The sequence below is a fragment of the Excalfactoria chinensis genome, chromosome 18, assembly GCF_039878825.1.
Source record: "Excalfactoria chinensis isolate bCotChi1 chromosome 18, bCotChi1.hap2, whole genome shotgun sequence".
In the NCBI taxonomy this organism is placed as follows: Eukaryota; Metazoa; Chordata; class Aves; order Galliformes; family Phasianidae; genus Excalfactoria; species Excalfactoria chinensis.
Window position 1 is genome coordinate 269,170 of NC_092842.1, and position 17,375 is coordinate 286,544.

Here is a 17,375-nt window from a genome sequence, read left to right on the forward strand (position 1 = left end):
CCCGCGGCTCGCACGGCGTCCCGCTGCGGACACGGCGCGGCACCGAGACCGTACGCTGAGCGCGCTCCCACCCGGCCCCGCCTTGCTTTGTGGCCCCGCACTGCCTTGTAGCCCCGCACTGCCTTGTAACCCCCCATTGCCTTGTAGCCCCGCACTGCCTTGCGGCCCCGGGGCGGCACTCGCTGTAGCCCAGCAGCGCTCCGCGGGTCCCGGCCGGGCGGTCCGTGTGTGTCGGTCAGGGGACGCTCCGCGCTGAGCCCCGGCCGCGCTCAGGGTGCGGGCGGCTGCGGTGCGGCACGCGGAGAGCCGCGGGATGCTGCCGACTCCGCGCTCCGGCACCCGGCGGCTCCAGGTGCGGCCCCGGTTTCCCCCGCCTCGGCCTCCTCCCGGGCCGCAGGGGGTGCCCGTCCCGCCGCTCAAGCTCCCGTCTACGGCCGGGCTGCCGGGGTCCGAGTGCCGCGTTCACATGATGTCATCCAGGAGGTTGGGGCTGGCCACCCAGTCCAGCGTGCGGGGCTCGGAGGCGGCCATAATCATGCACATGAACTGCTTGCCCGTCCTTTTGTCGATGGGGTAGATGGTGGTGGGGGTGAAGCGCTTGTTGCTCTCCACGAAGTCGCAGAGCTGCTCGTAGACGGCCGGGAACTCGTGCCGCAGGAAGACGCCGCGGATGCGCAGCTCCCGCTGGATGTTGATGAAGCAAACCTCCCGCGCCTTGCGGCCCTCCTCGCCCTCCTTGTCGATGTCGGCCGTGCCCGGCGGCGGCGTCAGGATCAGCGTCTCCATGTCCCGCTCCTTCTTGGGGATCTTCTTCTCGGGGCTGGAGGAGGCTAAGGCCACCTTGGCGTATTTCCTGACCGTCGGCACCTGCACCTTTGGAGACGGCCTCTCCGGCACTTTCTGGGCCACGGCCACGGTTACATTCAAGAGGAAACATTCGTCGGGGTCGTACTGCTTGCCGGTCTCCCGCAGCTCCCGGGCGTACTCCCCCAGGTTGTCGGAGTAGCTCTCCAGCTCACGCAGGGACAGGTACGTGGGGGACATCAGCAGGCTCTCCAGCCCAAACTGCAGGAAGTTCTCGGCCGAACCCGAGTTGGGGAAGCCCAGGAAGAGCACGCCGCGGCCGCGGGACAGGTAGCCCACCTTGGCGATGCGTGAGAAGGCCTTGTGCACCTCGGCGTTCTCCCTGCAGAACTGCAGCACGTGGCGGCAGACGCTGCCCACGCGGCCGTAGACGCAGCTCTCCTTGTGCGTGTCCCAGTCCTCGCGGCGGCAGTGCCGGGAGCAGTAATACGTGTAGCAGCTGTGGCACGACTTGAAGTAGAGGCAGGCGTTGAACATGGTCTCGGTCCGTCGGCACTTGGCGTTGGAGCACATCATCATGTCGTCCTCCTCCGCGCTCAGGTCGGGCGAGCAGTTCTCCAGAGGCTTCTCGAAGGTGCCGCTGGCCGGTGGGGAGGGCTGCGGGCGCGGGGTGCTGCCAAAGGAACTGGGTCCCGGCTGCTCCTTCGTGGGCCGGAAGCTCTCAGGCACGCCGGGGGGAACCTTCCTTCCTTCGCCCCGCCGAGGCGGTCCAGGGGCGCTGCTGCTCAGGAGCTTCTTGAGCTGCTCAGCCAGGCTGTCCCTGTCCCCCGCGCGGTGTCCCGGTGCCGGCTTGTAGTCGATGACGAGGTCGGTGATGAGCTCATCCAGCTGCTCCAGGCTGCGCTGCCGTGCCGAGCCGCTCTCCTTGGGGACGGGCTGCGGGGCGTAGGGCGCAGCACACGGTGTCTGCTCCCGCCCTGCGTCCAGCACGTCCCAGCTGGCCGAGCGCCGCTCACTGCGGCCCATCCCGTTGGCGCGGATGTCGTTGTCAGTGATGGTGATCTCCGGCGTGACGTACCACGAGCGGCCCAGGGGGCCACGGCTGCTGTCACTGTGCACCCGCTCGAGGATGGAGCTCTCCGACAGGGACAGGGCGGCGTAGCGCTTGGGCGAGCTCGACAGGTTGATCACCACTGGCTGCCGGCGCTCATCGGGGGATAAGGCACGGTGCTGCTCCTGGACCAGCAGGTTCTCGTAGCTGCGCCCGCGCTGCAGGGCGTCCTCCCTGCGTGCCGCGGGTGCCAGGATATTATCCCAGGACTTGGAGTAGTGCTGGCTGTCCCGGCCCAGCCGCGGCGGGTTCGAGCTGTAGCTGGCGTGCCAGGAGGAGAGCATGGCCTCGCGACCAGCCGGCTGCGGGGCAAAGCGCGACAGCTGCAGGCTCTGGTAGGGCAGCGTGCTCCGCTCGGGGCAGTACCAGTCGGCGAACTGCAGGGGCTGCGCGCTGCGGGGAGGGGGGCACGTTCGTGTGAGCAGCTCCCGCTCCCGGTACTTCCCGTAGTCCTCGGCGTAGAAGACCCTGGCGGAGGAGCCGAGCGCCGGGTACGTCCGGGCGTCCTCTGCGTACAGCGCCTTGACGGGGGTGCTGCGCGGCGTGTACAAGCGGGGCTCCTCTCTGTAGAAGCCGTGGGCGGGCGCGTCCTGCACAGGGAAGCCCCGCGCCTCCTCCACGTACAACGTCCGCGGCGGCACCGTGTGCACGCCCGCCTTGGCCGGGTCCTCCGCGTAGAAGTGCTGCGCCGGGCCGTGGCGCACAGGGTAGGGGTAGCTGGCGTAGCCCACGCTCCGCAGCGGCACGGCGGGGCTGGGGCAGCGCAGCGGCTCCTCCGCGTAGAAGAACTTGGCGGGGACGCCGGCCGCGGAGAAGGTCATGCAGCCCCTCTCGGGGTACTCCCTGAATTCCCGCGAGGCCGGCACCGGCACCGTCTGGTAGGTCAGCGCCCGCGGATCCGCCTCCAGGTACTCGCCGGGGTAGGGCAGGAGCGGCGGGTCCCCGCTGTAGGAGTCGCTGGGGGTGGGCGTGCGGGACACGGACACCTGCCTGCTCCCCGGTACCGCCAGGCTGCGGGCGGCGGCGCGGGGCCATTGCGGCGGCTCCGGCCGGCTCTGCGCGGCCCGCAGGCTGCGCGCGGCGTGCAGCAGCACCGCCTCGTCCGGCTTGATGTCCACGCGGCACTTGACGTGGGGGCTGGCGCCCGCTTTGCCGCCCGGCCCGTCCTCGAAGCAGTTGCCGCCCACGCAGAGCGGGGAGATGCGGCTGACGCCGCTGCGCTGCGGCTGCAGCTTGATGGGATGCACCTCGTTGGCCAGCGCTCGCAGCGGCACGTGGCTCTCGCGGCGCGGCGACGGCTCGGCACGCGGCGGCCCCCGCTCCACCCGCAGCGCTTCGCGGCCGCGCCGGGCCGGGGGCGGCGACGCCGAGACGGCGATGGGCACCGGAGCGAAGTGCGGCTTCATCCGCGGCGCGCTCTTGGAGCGGGCCCGCCGCTTGGTCTCGCCGCGCGGAGCCTCCCTGGCCGCCGGCGGGGCTCTGCCGCAGAACGGGTCCGGCCTGGGGGGCGCGCGCCGGCCCGGCGGCCCCGGGGTGGGCTCGGGGGTGCCGGTCCTTGGGCACGGCCGCTCCATGGCTGGGGCAGCGCCCGGCGGCTCGTCCAGCGACTCGAGGAAGTCGAAGCTCCGGCAGTGGCGTTTGTTGAAGGGCTGCGGGTCGCGGGGCAGGGAGGAGGACATGGAGGCGTCACATCGCGCCAGGGGCTGGCGCACGACGGAATCCCCGGGGGCTGCGGAGGCCACCTTTATGTCTTGGTACACCGTAGACACCAGGATGTCAGGTGGGTCCGTTCGTGTCATCTTCAAAGTGACACTCCTGTCGCCAGCTTCCTTCAGATGGCATCACGGGAAGGCGGCTGGCCCTGCAAGAGAACAGAAAGGTCCCTAAATCCTGGCGAGGAGCTCGGGGCCGCGGCAGCGTGGGATCGAACCCCACACCCGCAGCTCAGGGGGGTCGGCCACCTCTTCAGAGCAGGGAGATCGGGGCTGAGCCAGCCCTGCTGCTGCTGTTAACACACTGCTCCCGCTGGGACAAAAGTTCACCGTCCAGAGGGCACATCAATGGCACAGCACCTGCGGGCACAGCTGGGAGCATGGCGGCGTGGCACTGCTGGGCCAGCTCACCAAGGGCAGGAGGCCACCAACCGCCATGCCCAGCTGCTGGGAACAGGGCATGGAGGACATGGAGACCCTCCTGAAGTATCAGCAGCTGAGAGCGGGGCATGAGGGACTCAGCAAGGGAGGTTCTGTAGCTGGGGATGTTTCTGGCAGTGCACTGTGACCATCAGAGCAGCTGGGTGGGCTCCCAGGACCATGCATGCCATCGTGCCACGCGTGCACCACTGGGAGCATCACTTGAGGATGGGCACTACAGGCACCCCCCGCAGTGGGCAGGGAAGCTCCACACACCCACAGCCCACGAGCACGCTGGAGTGCCAGCAGTCCTGGCTGCTCACAGCCACAGTGCTCCCTGAGCTCATGAAGACCAGCGCAGGTGGCAGCAGGGCTGTCATGGGGGTGCCGTGGCTGTGCCCCCCACCCAGAAGCCGGCAGCAGCTCATCAGGCACTTCCTCACCACCCGTGGCTGGGGTGCCCCAGCACCAGAGGTTGTGCTTGCTCACCACCTTCCAGCTTTGTCCTCTCCCACATCCCGTGCTGCCCCGCACCAACATTGCTCTCCCTGGTGGGGCCATTGGCTGAAGTAGTGGGATGGGGGTCAGCAAGGGGATGGGCACACAGCAGGCACGGAGCCACCACTGCAGGACGACACTCCCAGTGCAGGGAGCAGAGCCCCTGGCTGCATGTGGGACAGCTGGGTGGCAAAGAGACACTCTGCATGCAGCTGGCGTGCCGAGGTGAGCGGGAAAGAAGGTGGGGGGGCTCAGCCAGGAACCTGGTGGGTTCTGCAGTCATCTTCAGAGAAAGCACATGGGGGAACAGCTGCAGGCAGCGCTGGGCGCACACAGCCCGGTCTGCTCGTGGGTACGGCTGCCCAGCCCTAATGCTCAATATGTGGACACCTGACTGGGGGGCCTGGGAGCATGGGGCTGCAGGAGACAAAAAGGTGCATTGCAAAGGGAGTCAGAATGCGTTTTGGTTTAAACAGAAGCAGAGGACCACAGAGAATGTGTTTCAGGGAGAAAAGGAACAGACTTTATTTGGCAAGGTGTAGTGTTGACTGTGCACGTGTGTGGCAGGGGGCCTTGCAGCCCTCGTTTCCCATCTGGATAAAGCCCTGTCTGGTCCTGAAACTGGGGGCTGGGGTGAACATAAGTGCTGGGGAGGGGGTGAAGGCGGGAGGGCAGTGGGAGGCAACAGGGACCTCTGCCAGGGGGAGCCTGGCGGCCAGGGAGTGTTTGGTGCCTGTCAGGAGGTGCCCCTGGGAGCACCTGTGAGCACAGGAGGGCAGCACCATTGCACAGCGATGCCAGCAGTGGCACCGGGCAGCCCATCCCCACAGCATCGGGGCTGTTCACAGGCAGGGAACCGTGGCCCGTGGGCCAGGGTCCTACCTGGTCCAGCAGCAGCAGGGATGGGGCAGGTGGGCTGAGCTGGCCGATGGCCCTGCGGTGGCTCCATCCCAGCTCTGCAAAGTAAAAGAGGTGTGTGAGGGTCCCGGCCATGCGAGCAGGTGGCTGCCAGGGCCACGGGGCACAGCGAGCTCCAGGGCTATGGGCTCTGCATCACAGACACCCCCAGTGCCTGCTGAGCTGTGCGAGGTCGCACTGCCGGGGGAACCCGGGGACAGCGTGGTGCATCCCGGGTGTTGCCATGGTTTCCCCAAATTATTCCTCCTCTGCAAGGATGGCGTGGGTGCGTGGGGAGGCTGCGCGGCAGGGGGCTGGGGGGCTCTGCAGCACTGCACAGGGACGGTCCCGCTGTGTTCATTGTAGGACAGACACCGGTGTGACACAGCAGCCCCATCTGGGCACTCAGGCAGAACTCAGCAGGGGCCCCGGGAGGAGGCTGAGTCCTGAGGACTGTGAGGTGTGGGTGGGGACTGTGTCTGTGCGCCTCAGGGTGGGCAGGTGCACCGCCACACTCCCACATGCCCCAGCACCACGTCCCCTCTGCAGGGAGAGGATTTTGCCCTCACCCACATCCTGCCTCCTGCTGGTAGGTGCCAGCAGCCCTGTTCTGTCCCCAGCCCTGCTGTATCCCCCAAGGATGCCACCATTAGCTGGCAGCATTTTGGAGCTGCAGATGCTCTCTGCATGGGGCCTGTATGGGGCCCATGGCACCCTCTGGGGGCACAGCAAACCTGCCACCTGCATCCCACTGCACCCTCTCCAAGAGAGGGCCCTGGTGGTTTGTCACAGACCCCGATAGCTCCGCTACCCTGTGTGTGCCATCAGCGCTCTGCCCACCGGCAGTGCCTTTCCAGCAGCTTGCAGGGAGCAGCACGAGGGCATTTGGGGCCAGCTGAGACCCCGGGCTGCAGGAGGGGCCCTGGGGAGGCTCCAAGAATTGGGTCACTCCTTGCACGTGGCACGGGCAGTTGGTGCAAGGGCTGCACAACCTGCTCTGCCCCCGGCCTGTCCCGTGCCCACGCTGTGCTCAGCACTGAGCACTGCCCTTCAGCCCACCCAGCACAGCTGCACGCTGCCCCAAGCACGTTGCCAGCCCATGGGCATTGCTGCACCCCGCGTCCATCACTCCACACACGGGCGTTCTGCCTGTGGTGTGCTGCCAGCACAGCCCCCGCCTGAACCGCCCGCACGCTGCCTACATGCACCGCACCGAGCACGCTGCTGCTGCAGCACTGCACAGCACGATCATGCTGCCACTGCATACTGCACTGCACTGAGCTGGCTGCCACTGCACTGCCCTGCGGCCTTGGGCACGCTGCGTGTGTGTGCCCTCTGCACTGCAAGCACCGTGCTTGTGCAAGGCATGCTGCATGCTGCACTTGCAGCACAGGCCTGTGTGCTCTGTGCAGGGACCTCCTGGTCATGCTGATGTCCCCTCCCTGCGTGCCCCGGCCCATTCTGCTCTTTAAGGCTGGTGCTCGGGGCTCCCTGCCCCGAGGGGCACCTGCAGATGGATACAGACAGGCAACCCGGTGCAGCAGGGCACCGTGCCGGGTGGCATTGCCAGGACTGCTGTCACGCACGCAGACCCCATTACCTGCCCGGGATGCAGAGCCCGGCGGGACACGGCCGGGGAAAGCAGAGCTGCCGGTCTCGGGGCGGTGGCCCTGCGTTGCTCACCGGCACCGGGTGGCTCTGGGCCCGCTGGGCCGCGCCGGGTGCTGAGCCGGGCCCGGTGACAGATGGCACTGAGGCGCGGTGATGGAGGCACGGGAGTGGGACGGGATGGGGATGAGGATGAGATGAGGATGCAAAGGGGGGTGGGATGGAGATGGGATGGGGTCGGGGATGGCCTGAGAGGGCGCCGGAGATACGATGGGATGAGGAGGGCAGGGCGCTGGGCTGGGGGGGGAAGGGATGGAGATGTGCGGTATGGAGGAAGCAGAGCGAGGATGCGATGGGAAGAGATGCGATGGGATTGGAAGGATGGCTCGGCGGAGCCGCAGGGGGATGCCCTGCCGGGGTCCCTGGGGTGCAGAAGGCCCCGACCACCCTCCCCGTTCCCCCCTTACCTGCTCCACTCTCGCCGCCCAGGCGGCGCCCCCGCTGCATCCCCGCCGCCGCCGTTCTAGGCTCGGCCCGCTGCCGCCCCGGTGCCCATGGCCCGGCCCGGCTCCGCCCGATACGGTGCGCTGCGGCACGGCACGGCACGGCACGGCACGGCACGGCACGGCACGGCACGGCGCTCCACCGCGGCCACCGGGCTCTGCCGCCGCTTGTTTTCTCATAAATACAGCAGGCGGAGTTACCAGCCGGGGCCGGGCCGGGCCGGACCGGGCCACCACCCCCGGCACCGCCTCCCGCTCCCCGCCCGGCCCCGGTTCGGCTCCGTTCGCCCCAGCCCGGCCCCCCCCGGTTCTCCCCCGCTCCCCCCCCCGGGACGCGCCGTGACGACGCAGCGCCTCCGTGTCTCCGCGCTGCCGCGCAGAGGGACGCGCTGGCGCTGAGCCCCGGGAGCGCAGTGCGGGCGGGGACCGCGCGGCCCCATCTCGCCGCGGGCAGCCCCCGGGGCGCCGGTGCTCGGCTCCAACCCCAGCGCTTCCATTTTCCTCCCTGCGGGACGCTGCGCTCATCTCGGCAGCCCCCGGCCCCGCCGCGCTGCTCCATCTGCTCCCCGTCTGCTGCCGGCCCCGCGCCAGCACCGAGCCCCGACGCGGCTCATCGCACCGCTCGGCGGCCGCGCTCCGGGCAGCGCTCGTCTCTCGGGGGGGGGGGGGGTTGGGACTCAGCACGGGGCGGGGGGCAGAACTCCGCGCTGAGCGGCCGGAGCCGGGCACGAAGCGGAGCGAAATCCGCGGATGCGGCCCAAACGATGCGGGATCCGTCCCGGCTCCGGGTCCTGCGGCCAAGCGGACGGACGAAACCCGGAGCGTGTCGCGGCGGGGCTGAGCCGCCCCCAGAGCTGCCCTCGCGGCCCCGGGACGGGACGGCGGGAACCGCCCCCGCGGGTTCGGGACCGCCCGTGGCAGCGGCACCGCACGGCCGCGGGATGAGCGGGCAGCGCTCGGGGGGAGGCGGCGACGGGAAGCGGCGGAGCCGTGAGCGCGACCCGGGGCCGCAGCCGCTGTCAGCACGATCGTGCGGCGGGGTGACGGTACGGGGTCGCGGGGCACAACGGCTCCAGCGGGGGGGGGGGGGGGACGTGTCCGCCTCACACGGCAGAAGCTCCGCGATCAGCTTCGTGCGGAGCGCCCGGCGCTGCTGCGGGGTCCGTGCGGCAGCCGAGTCCCCGCCGGGCTCACCCCCAACCGCTGCCTTTATTTCAACGCATCCGTTCCCCGGCGGCCGAGGCCGTGGCGCTGCCGGGTGGGACCGAAGAGAAAAGCATCTGGGGCTGCGTTCTGCTCCTGCCGCTCCTCTGCACCTTTCGGGGCCCGTGTTCCTCCGGAGGTCTCTCTCTGCTCGGCGCTCAGCAGCCGCCCTGGGAAGGGCTGAGCGCAGCTCCGCGCACTTTCTATGCCGGTCGCACATCCGCAGCCTGCGGTGCGGGAGGACGGCGCTGGAGGCAGAACCGCAAGTTAAACGGGCTCTTCCACGTGTGCCGGTGTCTTTTAAGCAGCGCATGGAGCCAACTCTGGGTTAATTACATTACAGCACGATGAGGCTGTCGCTAGGTTACGGCTGGTCCCTCAGCCCATCCCACTGCGGGAGTTCCCCAGAAGGGGCAGTGCGGAGGGCACCGAGCAGCCGGGGCTGGCGGGGCACAGTGCCCCCCTGCAGGGAGAACCTGAGTTTCAATAACCACTGCGCGCTCATTGCCGGGGGAAGGAAGCAAAACCCCCAGCCCGGCTGGGCAAGGCAAGGGAAAATCTTACGGCCTTAGAGGAACAAGAGAAGTAGGGCGCAGCTGAGCGCCCTGAAGTGCAGCATCGCGCACTCCTTGCACTTGGCCCTCTTCAAAACTCCCGGGGAATGACGAAGAGCCACCTGCAGCAAAGCACGGCTGTGAACAAGGCAGCACCCCGGGATGCTGCAGGAGGTGTATTACATGGGCAGCATTAAGCACGAGCCCTGGCACGACCTCATCTGGACTGGCACAGCATCAAAAAGATGAACTCAAAGTGGAAGCGGTGCCAAGGCCGGCTGCTAGCACAGCAAGGACAGCTCACATAGCACTGCACGCAGGGCTGGGGCAGCAGCACTGGCACAGGAACGAGTGAGCATAAGCTGGCCAAGAATAAAAGTGGACAGCAATTGTTAGACAGCTCCTCAGCCTGGAGGCAGAAGTAGTTTCCTGCAAGGATGCCGGGAGCAGAGCTGGTCTGCAGGCTGGGAACTGCCAGGAACAGCCTGTCTGCCCTTGTGCTATTTTCCTACCTGGTGTTTTGGCAAGGAGGTGGAGCAAGGCACAGGTTGGGTACTGAGAGTATTGAGGTATTGAGAGCCAGTCCGTCTGCTCAGCAGCAGGGCTAAGCAGCCTGGTTCTCTCGCAGGGATGAGGTCTGTGACAGCCACCAACAGATTAAACACCAGCGAGAGCTTTAGCAAGCAGGGCTGGCCACCTGTGCTACGACTCAGGCCATCAGGACAACGCAGGCATGCTGCCTTGAACCAGGACTCTGCAGGGTTCAGTGCATGCACAGGGAGCAGTCACAGCTGAGGCCGCATGGCTGCAGGTGAACTGTGGGCTCCAGCCAGCACAGGCTGCGGTGGTGCAGGCACACAGGGCAGGCTGCAGAGCCCACAGACACACACACACACACACACACACACACACACACACACAGGGCTGCCTGCCTGCTCTGAGTACGACTTCACTTTGTTCCCATCATAACATCAAGTCACACACAGGGACTGCCAACAGCGACAGCAGCTGCAGATGCAGCGATGGATTTGCACTTCTCCCTCCCCTCAGTACCGAGACACTGTACGACATGCAGCTCCAGCCAGCATCAAGCTGCACGTGCAGCTCTTCAGCCTCAAGGTCTCATTTTGTTGCTTTTTTTTAAATAAACCCCAAAGCAAATGCATTGCTACCTCCAGGGGTCTCAGAGGAACTATATTTACCAGTGTGATCCTGCAGAAGCTTCCCCGCAGTGACAGGCACGTACACACACTTCTTATATTTAGCTTATTCCAAAGGCAGGGGATGGGTGAGACCAACTCAGACAAGGTCTGTTCCTTTCTCCCTTCACTCACTGGGTCTCACTGCTGTTTCCAGTTCAGCATTTCCTGAAGAAGGGGGAAGAGCAAACCTGAGAAGTGCCTTTTTGCTCCCATTCCTTTCCACTCTCCCACTTTACCCACTTCTGGGGGAGGGATGGCAAAGCCAAGACATGCCACATCCCCTCCCCGGGCTCTGCTGTAAATAAAGAGAGCTCCCGCCTCTGCTTCTCTTTTAAAAGAGGGTTTTGAACACAGCGAGTGACTCATCTTTGCCTGGTGTTGTCTCAGCTCCCTGTGCTGACAATGAGCCCGAGCTGCAGGGAGCAGAGGCTCCTGCTGGCCATCAAACCCGGCCCAGGTGAGAGAGAAACCTGTGCCAAGAGGAACACGGTGCCTGCGCTGCCTTCTGCTGACCCCTGAGCTGCACTCGTCCATAACAACGTGTGCAACAGCAGCTCCCCCAGGACAGACCTCCATTTTGGGGAAAAGCTGCTGGTTTTTCAGTTCCATTTTCTCTCAGTGATTTTTAATTCATCACCCATTTCATCCACGTGTGAGAACGCAACAGAACTGCCCTGTGAAACAGACCCAGAGGGACACGCAGCTCACGAGCCCAGGCAGACACACGTGCAGCGGAGAAGATGATGCACAGAGGCAGTTGTACAACAGAGCTTTATAGTCAGAATGGATTGTACCAGATTCTTCGATGCAGAATGGAACATGACCCCAAACCTTTACAGAACAGAAGCGCTTTCAGGAACGCAGGCAGCTGAAGCCCCGACGCCTGCCCGCCTTCTCCCAGGTGAGGCCACAGAATGGCGGCATCCCCGCCAACATTCCTCCCCACGTGCACAAAGGTTGAACTGTCCCATGCCACTTCCCTACAGTGTCACAAGAGATGCAGTAATGCTCAGAGAATTAGCAAGTGCTAAAGGGAAACCGACCTGAACAACATACTGCCCATGCAGAAAAGCCCAGTTATTTTTGTAAGGAAATAGCTACAAGTGCAGTTTGGGGGGAACCAGAGCCACAAATTGCCTGCTACTCTGAACAGCTCTGAAGAGGACGAGGAATCAGAAGAATGCCTTGCCTTATGGGGATGCAGCAGGAAATCCCCACTTGGATATCATGGTTGACGGTTTACAACAAAAATGGGAGAGGGAGAACAAAACCAAACCTCAAATCAACCTGGGTGCAACAAGGTGATGTAACACAGCACGTGCAGGGAGCTGCAGAAGGGACAGCAGAACCAAAAGAGAAGGGGATGTGGAGAACCAACAAGCTCCATCAAACACAGCGGCAGCTTGCTGAGATGCAGAAGCACGAAAGGCTGCTCTGCTGCGCCCACCCAGCTGCAACTGATGTTACTGAGGAGGCACTAACCCATGGGTCTATGTTCAAAGCAAAAAATCAAATGGCTTCCCCAGCTCGTGGGGTAGGAGGAGGCTCTCTGCTCGGGGCAGGGAAGGGCAGCACACTGGGGGCTCTGCAGTACCGACTGGCTGGACTGGGAAAGGCTGTCAGAGCTACAGCTGCTGTCCCTCTCAGTGCAGAGAGGCAGCCGGTGCTTTAAAGCATGACTGTAAAATGCCTGAGAAGCAAATGCCTTGCCATGCTAACGCTGGTCTGAAGACGGTCCTGAAGCTCTGGGTATCTTCATTTCCATGAGAGTCATGTCCCTGAGAGGTACTGAAAGGAGGGGATTCTACTGTATGCAAATTCGAGGGTGGGAAATGCAGAAAAGCACTGATTTTTTCCTCTCTCTTTTTCAGGTTTGCTTTGCGCTTTGCATTGTTTTCCCAGACTGCATAGCAGCTTACATGTAGTGTCTGAGACACTGGGGCCACGGAAATCAATGGGGTTTCATGAATTCCACCAGCAGCACCAGTGAGTGCTAATTAAGCTGCTGTGCAGAAAGGTCCCTTTCGAAGGACTCCAAAATCACACACACTCTCTTTCACTCTGGTCCTGCAGCTGCTGTACCATAACATGATCTGCTCGATTTAAAGCATCAACTGCTGACTGGAGCAATGGCCAATACCACCTTTCTCATTAAAAATAGGAAGGATAAAAAGTTAAAGACTTGAGACAGGCGAGCACGATGCGTTCATGCAGCATGGTTTGTTGTACTCCTCTTACTAAGACAGGAGCTTCAGGTGTGCAGGAGTGGCATACAGCAGGGGTGGAGATGGAAGAGGTCCCCTTCACCTCCTACACCCTGCCAGCAACCCGAAGGGGCATCTCTGGAAGGAGAAATCACAGCCTGGAAGTGGGCCTGAGAACCACGCTCTGAACCTTCCCCTTACTCACACACATCTCAGCTGGATTTTCTCTGTGTAATGAACCCACCAGCACAGCAATGCAGATGTAAAGCTTTTGTTCTGCCAGCTTTGTTTTGAGTGAACATACGGCAAAAAGCTTTACACATCTGCACCCATCCTGGTGTGACTCGTACAAAAAGATGAGGACAGCCATGATAGAAGAGTCCGCTGCGTGTAAATGTGGGCAGCCTACAGCTCCTCATAGTCCCCACCTCCTCGTGGCTTGCTCATGCTGGCTCCTCCTCCTCCAAGGAAAGCCTCCAGTTCATCAATCTCACTGTTCTTCTCCTTGCTCCTCTTCTTCTTTTTCTTTTTGTCTTTCTCCTCTTTGCTCTCCTCTTTCTCTTTGACCTTCTTGTGTTTACTCTTCTTCTTCACAGACTTCTCCTCTTCCTGCAGAACGAGAAAATGTTCATTAATAAATGCTCTGAGCTTGCCAGTAACCCAGCACAGACCGCCCCGAAACCTGGCTCTGACAGGAACCGTACAGAGGGAGAAGCATGCACCACTGAGGCTGGCTGGGCACCAATTCCAGAAGACCCCCCTGCAAGTTTGGACAGAAGAGAGGAAAGACCATCTGGTTTCCACATAGCAATGGTCTGTCAGGCAGTTTGTGCCCAACAATACACTGCACCGGACAAGAAGAAATGTCAAAGAAGATGCCTCCTACAGACTTCCTTGCTGTCTCTGAGATTAGCTCCGTCTGGGACCTCCCTCTGCCTGGAAAAAGCCACGCTGCTCTCATCAGATTCCACTCAGGAGACATGCACGGCTCTGTTCAATCCCACACTTCCCAATCTCAGACATTCTCAAAACTCAGTTGTTCTGAAAGTTTACTTTTAGGCTGAAAAAGTGGTTAACAGTCCGCAGACCCTGCGAAGCACAGCTCTGGCTGCAGGAAGCCAGAATGGAAGGCAGTGCACCAGGAGCACAGAACACACTGTGGGCAGCCACCCTGCTCCCTGTCTGCCAGACAATACAGCTCATCAGCTCTGATTAATTATATAGTACCTCTTTGCTTTTCTTCTTTTTCTTCTTTTTCTCCTTAGAAGCATGTTTATCTGTTCAAACAAACAGAAAAAATGCCATTTAAACAGCAAGTCATGCAATTCTGCCCTGCCTCTGTTCCTCAGAACAAAATGCTGTCCTGAAGCCACATTCAAAGGTATTCATAGAATCACGGGATGATTGGGTTGAAGGGCCCTCACAGCCCCCAGCCCCATCCCTGCCCTGGGCTGGCTGCCCCCCATCTCAGGCTGCCCAGGGCCCATCTATGGTCTGGGGCACCCGCAGCTCTGGGCAGCAGTGCCAGGGTCTCACCGCCCTCTGAGCAACAGGCTCTCATTTAACCATATAGATCCAGATTAATTTTAAGTATTATGCTGTCTGTATTATTTGTGTTACAAAAACTGACCCAGGTGTTCATTGTACAACAGCCAAAGCACCCGTGCTGCAGCCATGCTCTACAGCAGCAGCTACTTTCAATGCACTGAATGAGCCCCAGAGTCCATCGCTGTCTCAGTGTTAGTCCCAGATGGCTGTGGCTGACGGCTCAGCTGCTGCTGTGATTGCTGAACTTCCACTGAGTTTGCACAAAGACTCCTTGAATGGGAGAGTATCTGCTTGGCTGTCACACGGGATGCTTTGTAACCGCACTATATTTCACACTGCGGTACTGGATACTCACACACTCAAACTGATGTTCCCACGCATGCAAACCTAAGCAGGAAGCCTCAAGAAGCAGCTGGTGAAAGATGTGAGCCTGCTTCCAGCTGGGACAGAAGTAATATATGGCTGATGCCACAGATGAGCCAAGTTCCCCTAACCCCCAAGGGGAAAAACTAAAAGAAAGTTCTTTATGCTGTGTTAAACCACATTAAAGGCTCACACAGGGCACTGCATGAACTTACAGGGTGTTTCATTTAGTGCAAATTGGTTTGCTTACACCCTGGAACCATTCTGGAAAAAAACTGGTGCCTGACAAATGAGATTGGCAAGAGGGGAAGCAGGGGTGACCTTTACCTTCTTCGCTGCTCTCCTTGGGACCGGCTTCTTCCAAACCCAAACCAAAGAGGTCCGAGTCATTTTTCAGTTTAAAGGAGTGGACTGTTGATTTCACAGGCTGTGGTGGCTTTGCCAATGAGGTATCATCATCAGATATTTCAGAGAGATCTTCCCGGACAGGGAATTCATCCTAGAGACAACAAAGGCAAAGTGTCCAACCAAGATCTATAAACAACCACTATATGGAGATATTAGCTGGCAGCAGGTGAGGAAGGAGGAAGGAAATGGTAGCTGAACTGAGCTGCTGTTAGCTGGAAATCAATGACCACAGTACTATAAGTGCTCTGTATTTCTCACTATGGTAAAACAGCTAAGTAGCATTGGTCCTGGAAATCACACTTGGATGACTCGACATCCATGGTACCAAAATCAAATTCCTGATGTAAAGCAATTAAATGAGACCTTCAACTGTTTTAGCTCAACAGCAACAGGCTTTAATTGCCCTGGAGAGGCACCTCTTTTTTGGGGAAAATCAAATCTAACAAGCTGAAAATGCTTCCAGATCTGACAGACAAAACCTCTCCTGCACAGCTCTGTGAGGTCCAGCACAGCAGAGGCAACATGCAGCAGGGCCAAGAAAGCAGCCTGCGTTTGCAGAATAAATCCCTTCATCAACTCAAAAGGGAATGTGCTCCCAGTGCACATTTTCCCCTTTAATGTGGGCTAAAAACAGGATGCTGCAGAGACTGGCTATCCCCCAAAAATCCCCTGTCTCTCTGCACAATGGGAATGGAAATGAAGTTTAATAATCTCTATGCGCCAACTGATCCTCTTCAGAATTTGTTAACCTCTTTTTCTTTATACCATTCTGACCATGCAGATCTCACTCTGCTGCTGATTTAGGCAACATCTCTCTCCTCCTGCCAAACGATGGTGTTCTACTGCTTTACCTGACCAGTAAACCTCGTACTTGAAAAGCACTCATAAGTGGTGGGGCATTTCCCTGACACTGCTGCATCAGCTGGTTCCCTCACAAACCTCATTTCTCATCATCATTACCATCAGTTACAAAAGGTAAACTCTCTCCAAATACCACTGCTTTTATATTCAGGTGCCAGGAAACGCAGGTACCGAAACGCTAAATGAATGGAAAACTACTTAATAAACAACAGCATGACACACAGCCAAGGTCAGAGAAACTGGGACAACCATCCTCCTGCAGGTTTCTGAAATGAGGCAAACATATAAAACACTCTTGAACAATAGCTGACCTAGACACTGGAAGTACATCTGAGCAGCAACTGTTCACCACAAATAACGATCTGCAGTTTCTACAGAGATTATTCTGCTGGTTACGAGTGTGGATCACTGAAATCAGGGTTACAAAGATGCACAGCAGCAAGTTCCTACGAATGAACACTCTGAATTCACTGAGAACAAACAGCACATTGAAGTCTGCAGGCACAAACCTTGCTGCCACACGGCTTCAACAATCACAGCACTAGTGGGCTTGTGCTTAAACCAGCCTCTTCAGGTTGCTTAGCACCTGACTTGCTGTGACTGCTGCTGAGATACCAGAAGAGCAGATGAAAGCCCTGCTCACTGAGATGCCTCAACACTTCAGGCTCAGCTCTGCAGCAGTGCACAGCGATACACTCATGCTATTTACCATTTTCTTCCTCTGGCTGTCAGATTCCTCACTTTCAAAGTCTGGGTCATCCATAACAAATGAGAGCATTTGAGTAGCTATTGGTCCCTCTTGATCACTGTCAGACTCCTCAGGCTTTTCCTCTTTGACCACTTTCTGTTTAAGAGCAGGTCCTTTGCTTTGGGAAGTGGTCTTTGGGGCCTGGACTGCTGGGGTGGCAGCAGCACCTGGCAGACTAGCACCGAGCTTGCTGCTGCTGTTCCTTTCAGACCCAGAATGTGGAGGTAAACTGTCATGAGGCTTCAGGTCGGTTGTTTTGGTCAGAACTGCTTCACTTTGTGGTTTCACAGAATTTCTGGAAGACCTGGAGAGGAAAAAATAACCAAAAGAAAAAGGTTGTCAGAGCCTGCGCACATCCCATCCGCACTCTGCAACTGTGTGAAACGGAGCACAGTGACCAATTAATAGCTGAACTTGCCTCAAGGGCTTCAATGTGCATCTCAGCAGGAGATGTAAGAGACATAGCTCATCCTGGGGAAGCGTGTGTGTGTTCAAATGGAAACCACTCAGAATTTCCAGCAGTAAGTCAAAGGCTGAAAGTTTTTGCATTCCTGAGGATGCTGGTGCACAGGTGCCCACATCAGTTGGCCAAACCCAACCACATTACCCACAGGATACAGGATGTAGAGAACACGATTCCATTCACTGTTCTCCAGCACAGGGTGTGAAAAATGACTTCCATTGCAAGATCTGACTCCTCTGTCCTCCTCACACTGCTACACACAGACCTT

At 60.1% G+C, this 17,375-nt stretch overlaps 2 protein-coding genes across 3 annotated transcripts in view; both read right to left on the bottom strand.

Moving 5' to 3' along the window:
* Positions 1-135: 135 nt before the first annotated feature.
* On the bottom strand, positions 136-7,846 carry AJM1 (apical junction component 1 homolog). Of its 2 annotated transcripts, XM_072352726.1 has the most exons (3): positions 7,518-7,846; positions 5,428-5,501; positions 136-3,776 (listed from the first exon to the last, which is right to left on the bottom strand). In XM_072352726.1, exon 3 carries the CDS (start codon positions 3,712-3,714, stop codon positions 463-465), a length of 3,252 nt encoding a protein of 1,083 aa, XP_072208827.1. In that variant the 5' UTR covers positions 3,715-3,776; positions 5,428-5,501; positions 7,518-7,846; the 3' UTR covers positions 136-462. The 2 variants fall into 2 exon arrangements, with proteins under 2 accessions (XP_072208827.1, XP_072208828.1); XM_072352727.1 differs by lacking the exon at positions 5,428-5,501.
* Positions 7,847-11,269: 3,423 nt separating this feature from the next.
* Positions 11,270-17,375, bottom strand: part of RABL6 (RAB, member RAS oncogene family like 6) — a 34,179-nt gene continuing 28,073 nt past the window's right edge. The window contains exons 12-15 of the mRNA XM_072352526.1: positions 16,606-16,948; positions 14,955-15,126; positions 13,944-13,993; positions 11,270-13,325 (exon numbers count right to left, since the gene is read on the bottom strand). Coding sequence (XP_072208627.1) covers positions 13,122-13,325; positions 13,944-13,993; positions 14,955-15,126; positions 16,606-16,948 — 769 coding nt within the window. The 3' untranslated portion in view covers positions 11,270-13,121. The remainder of the gene's footprint in view (positions 13,326-13,943; positions 13,994-14,954; positions 15,127-16,605; positions 16,949-17,375) is intronic.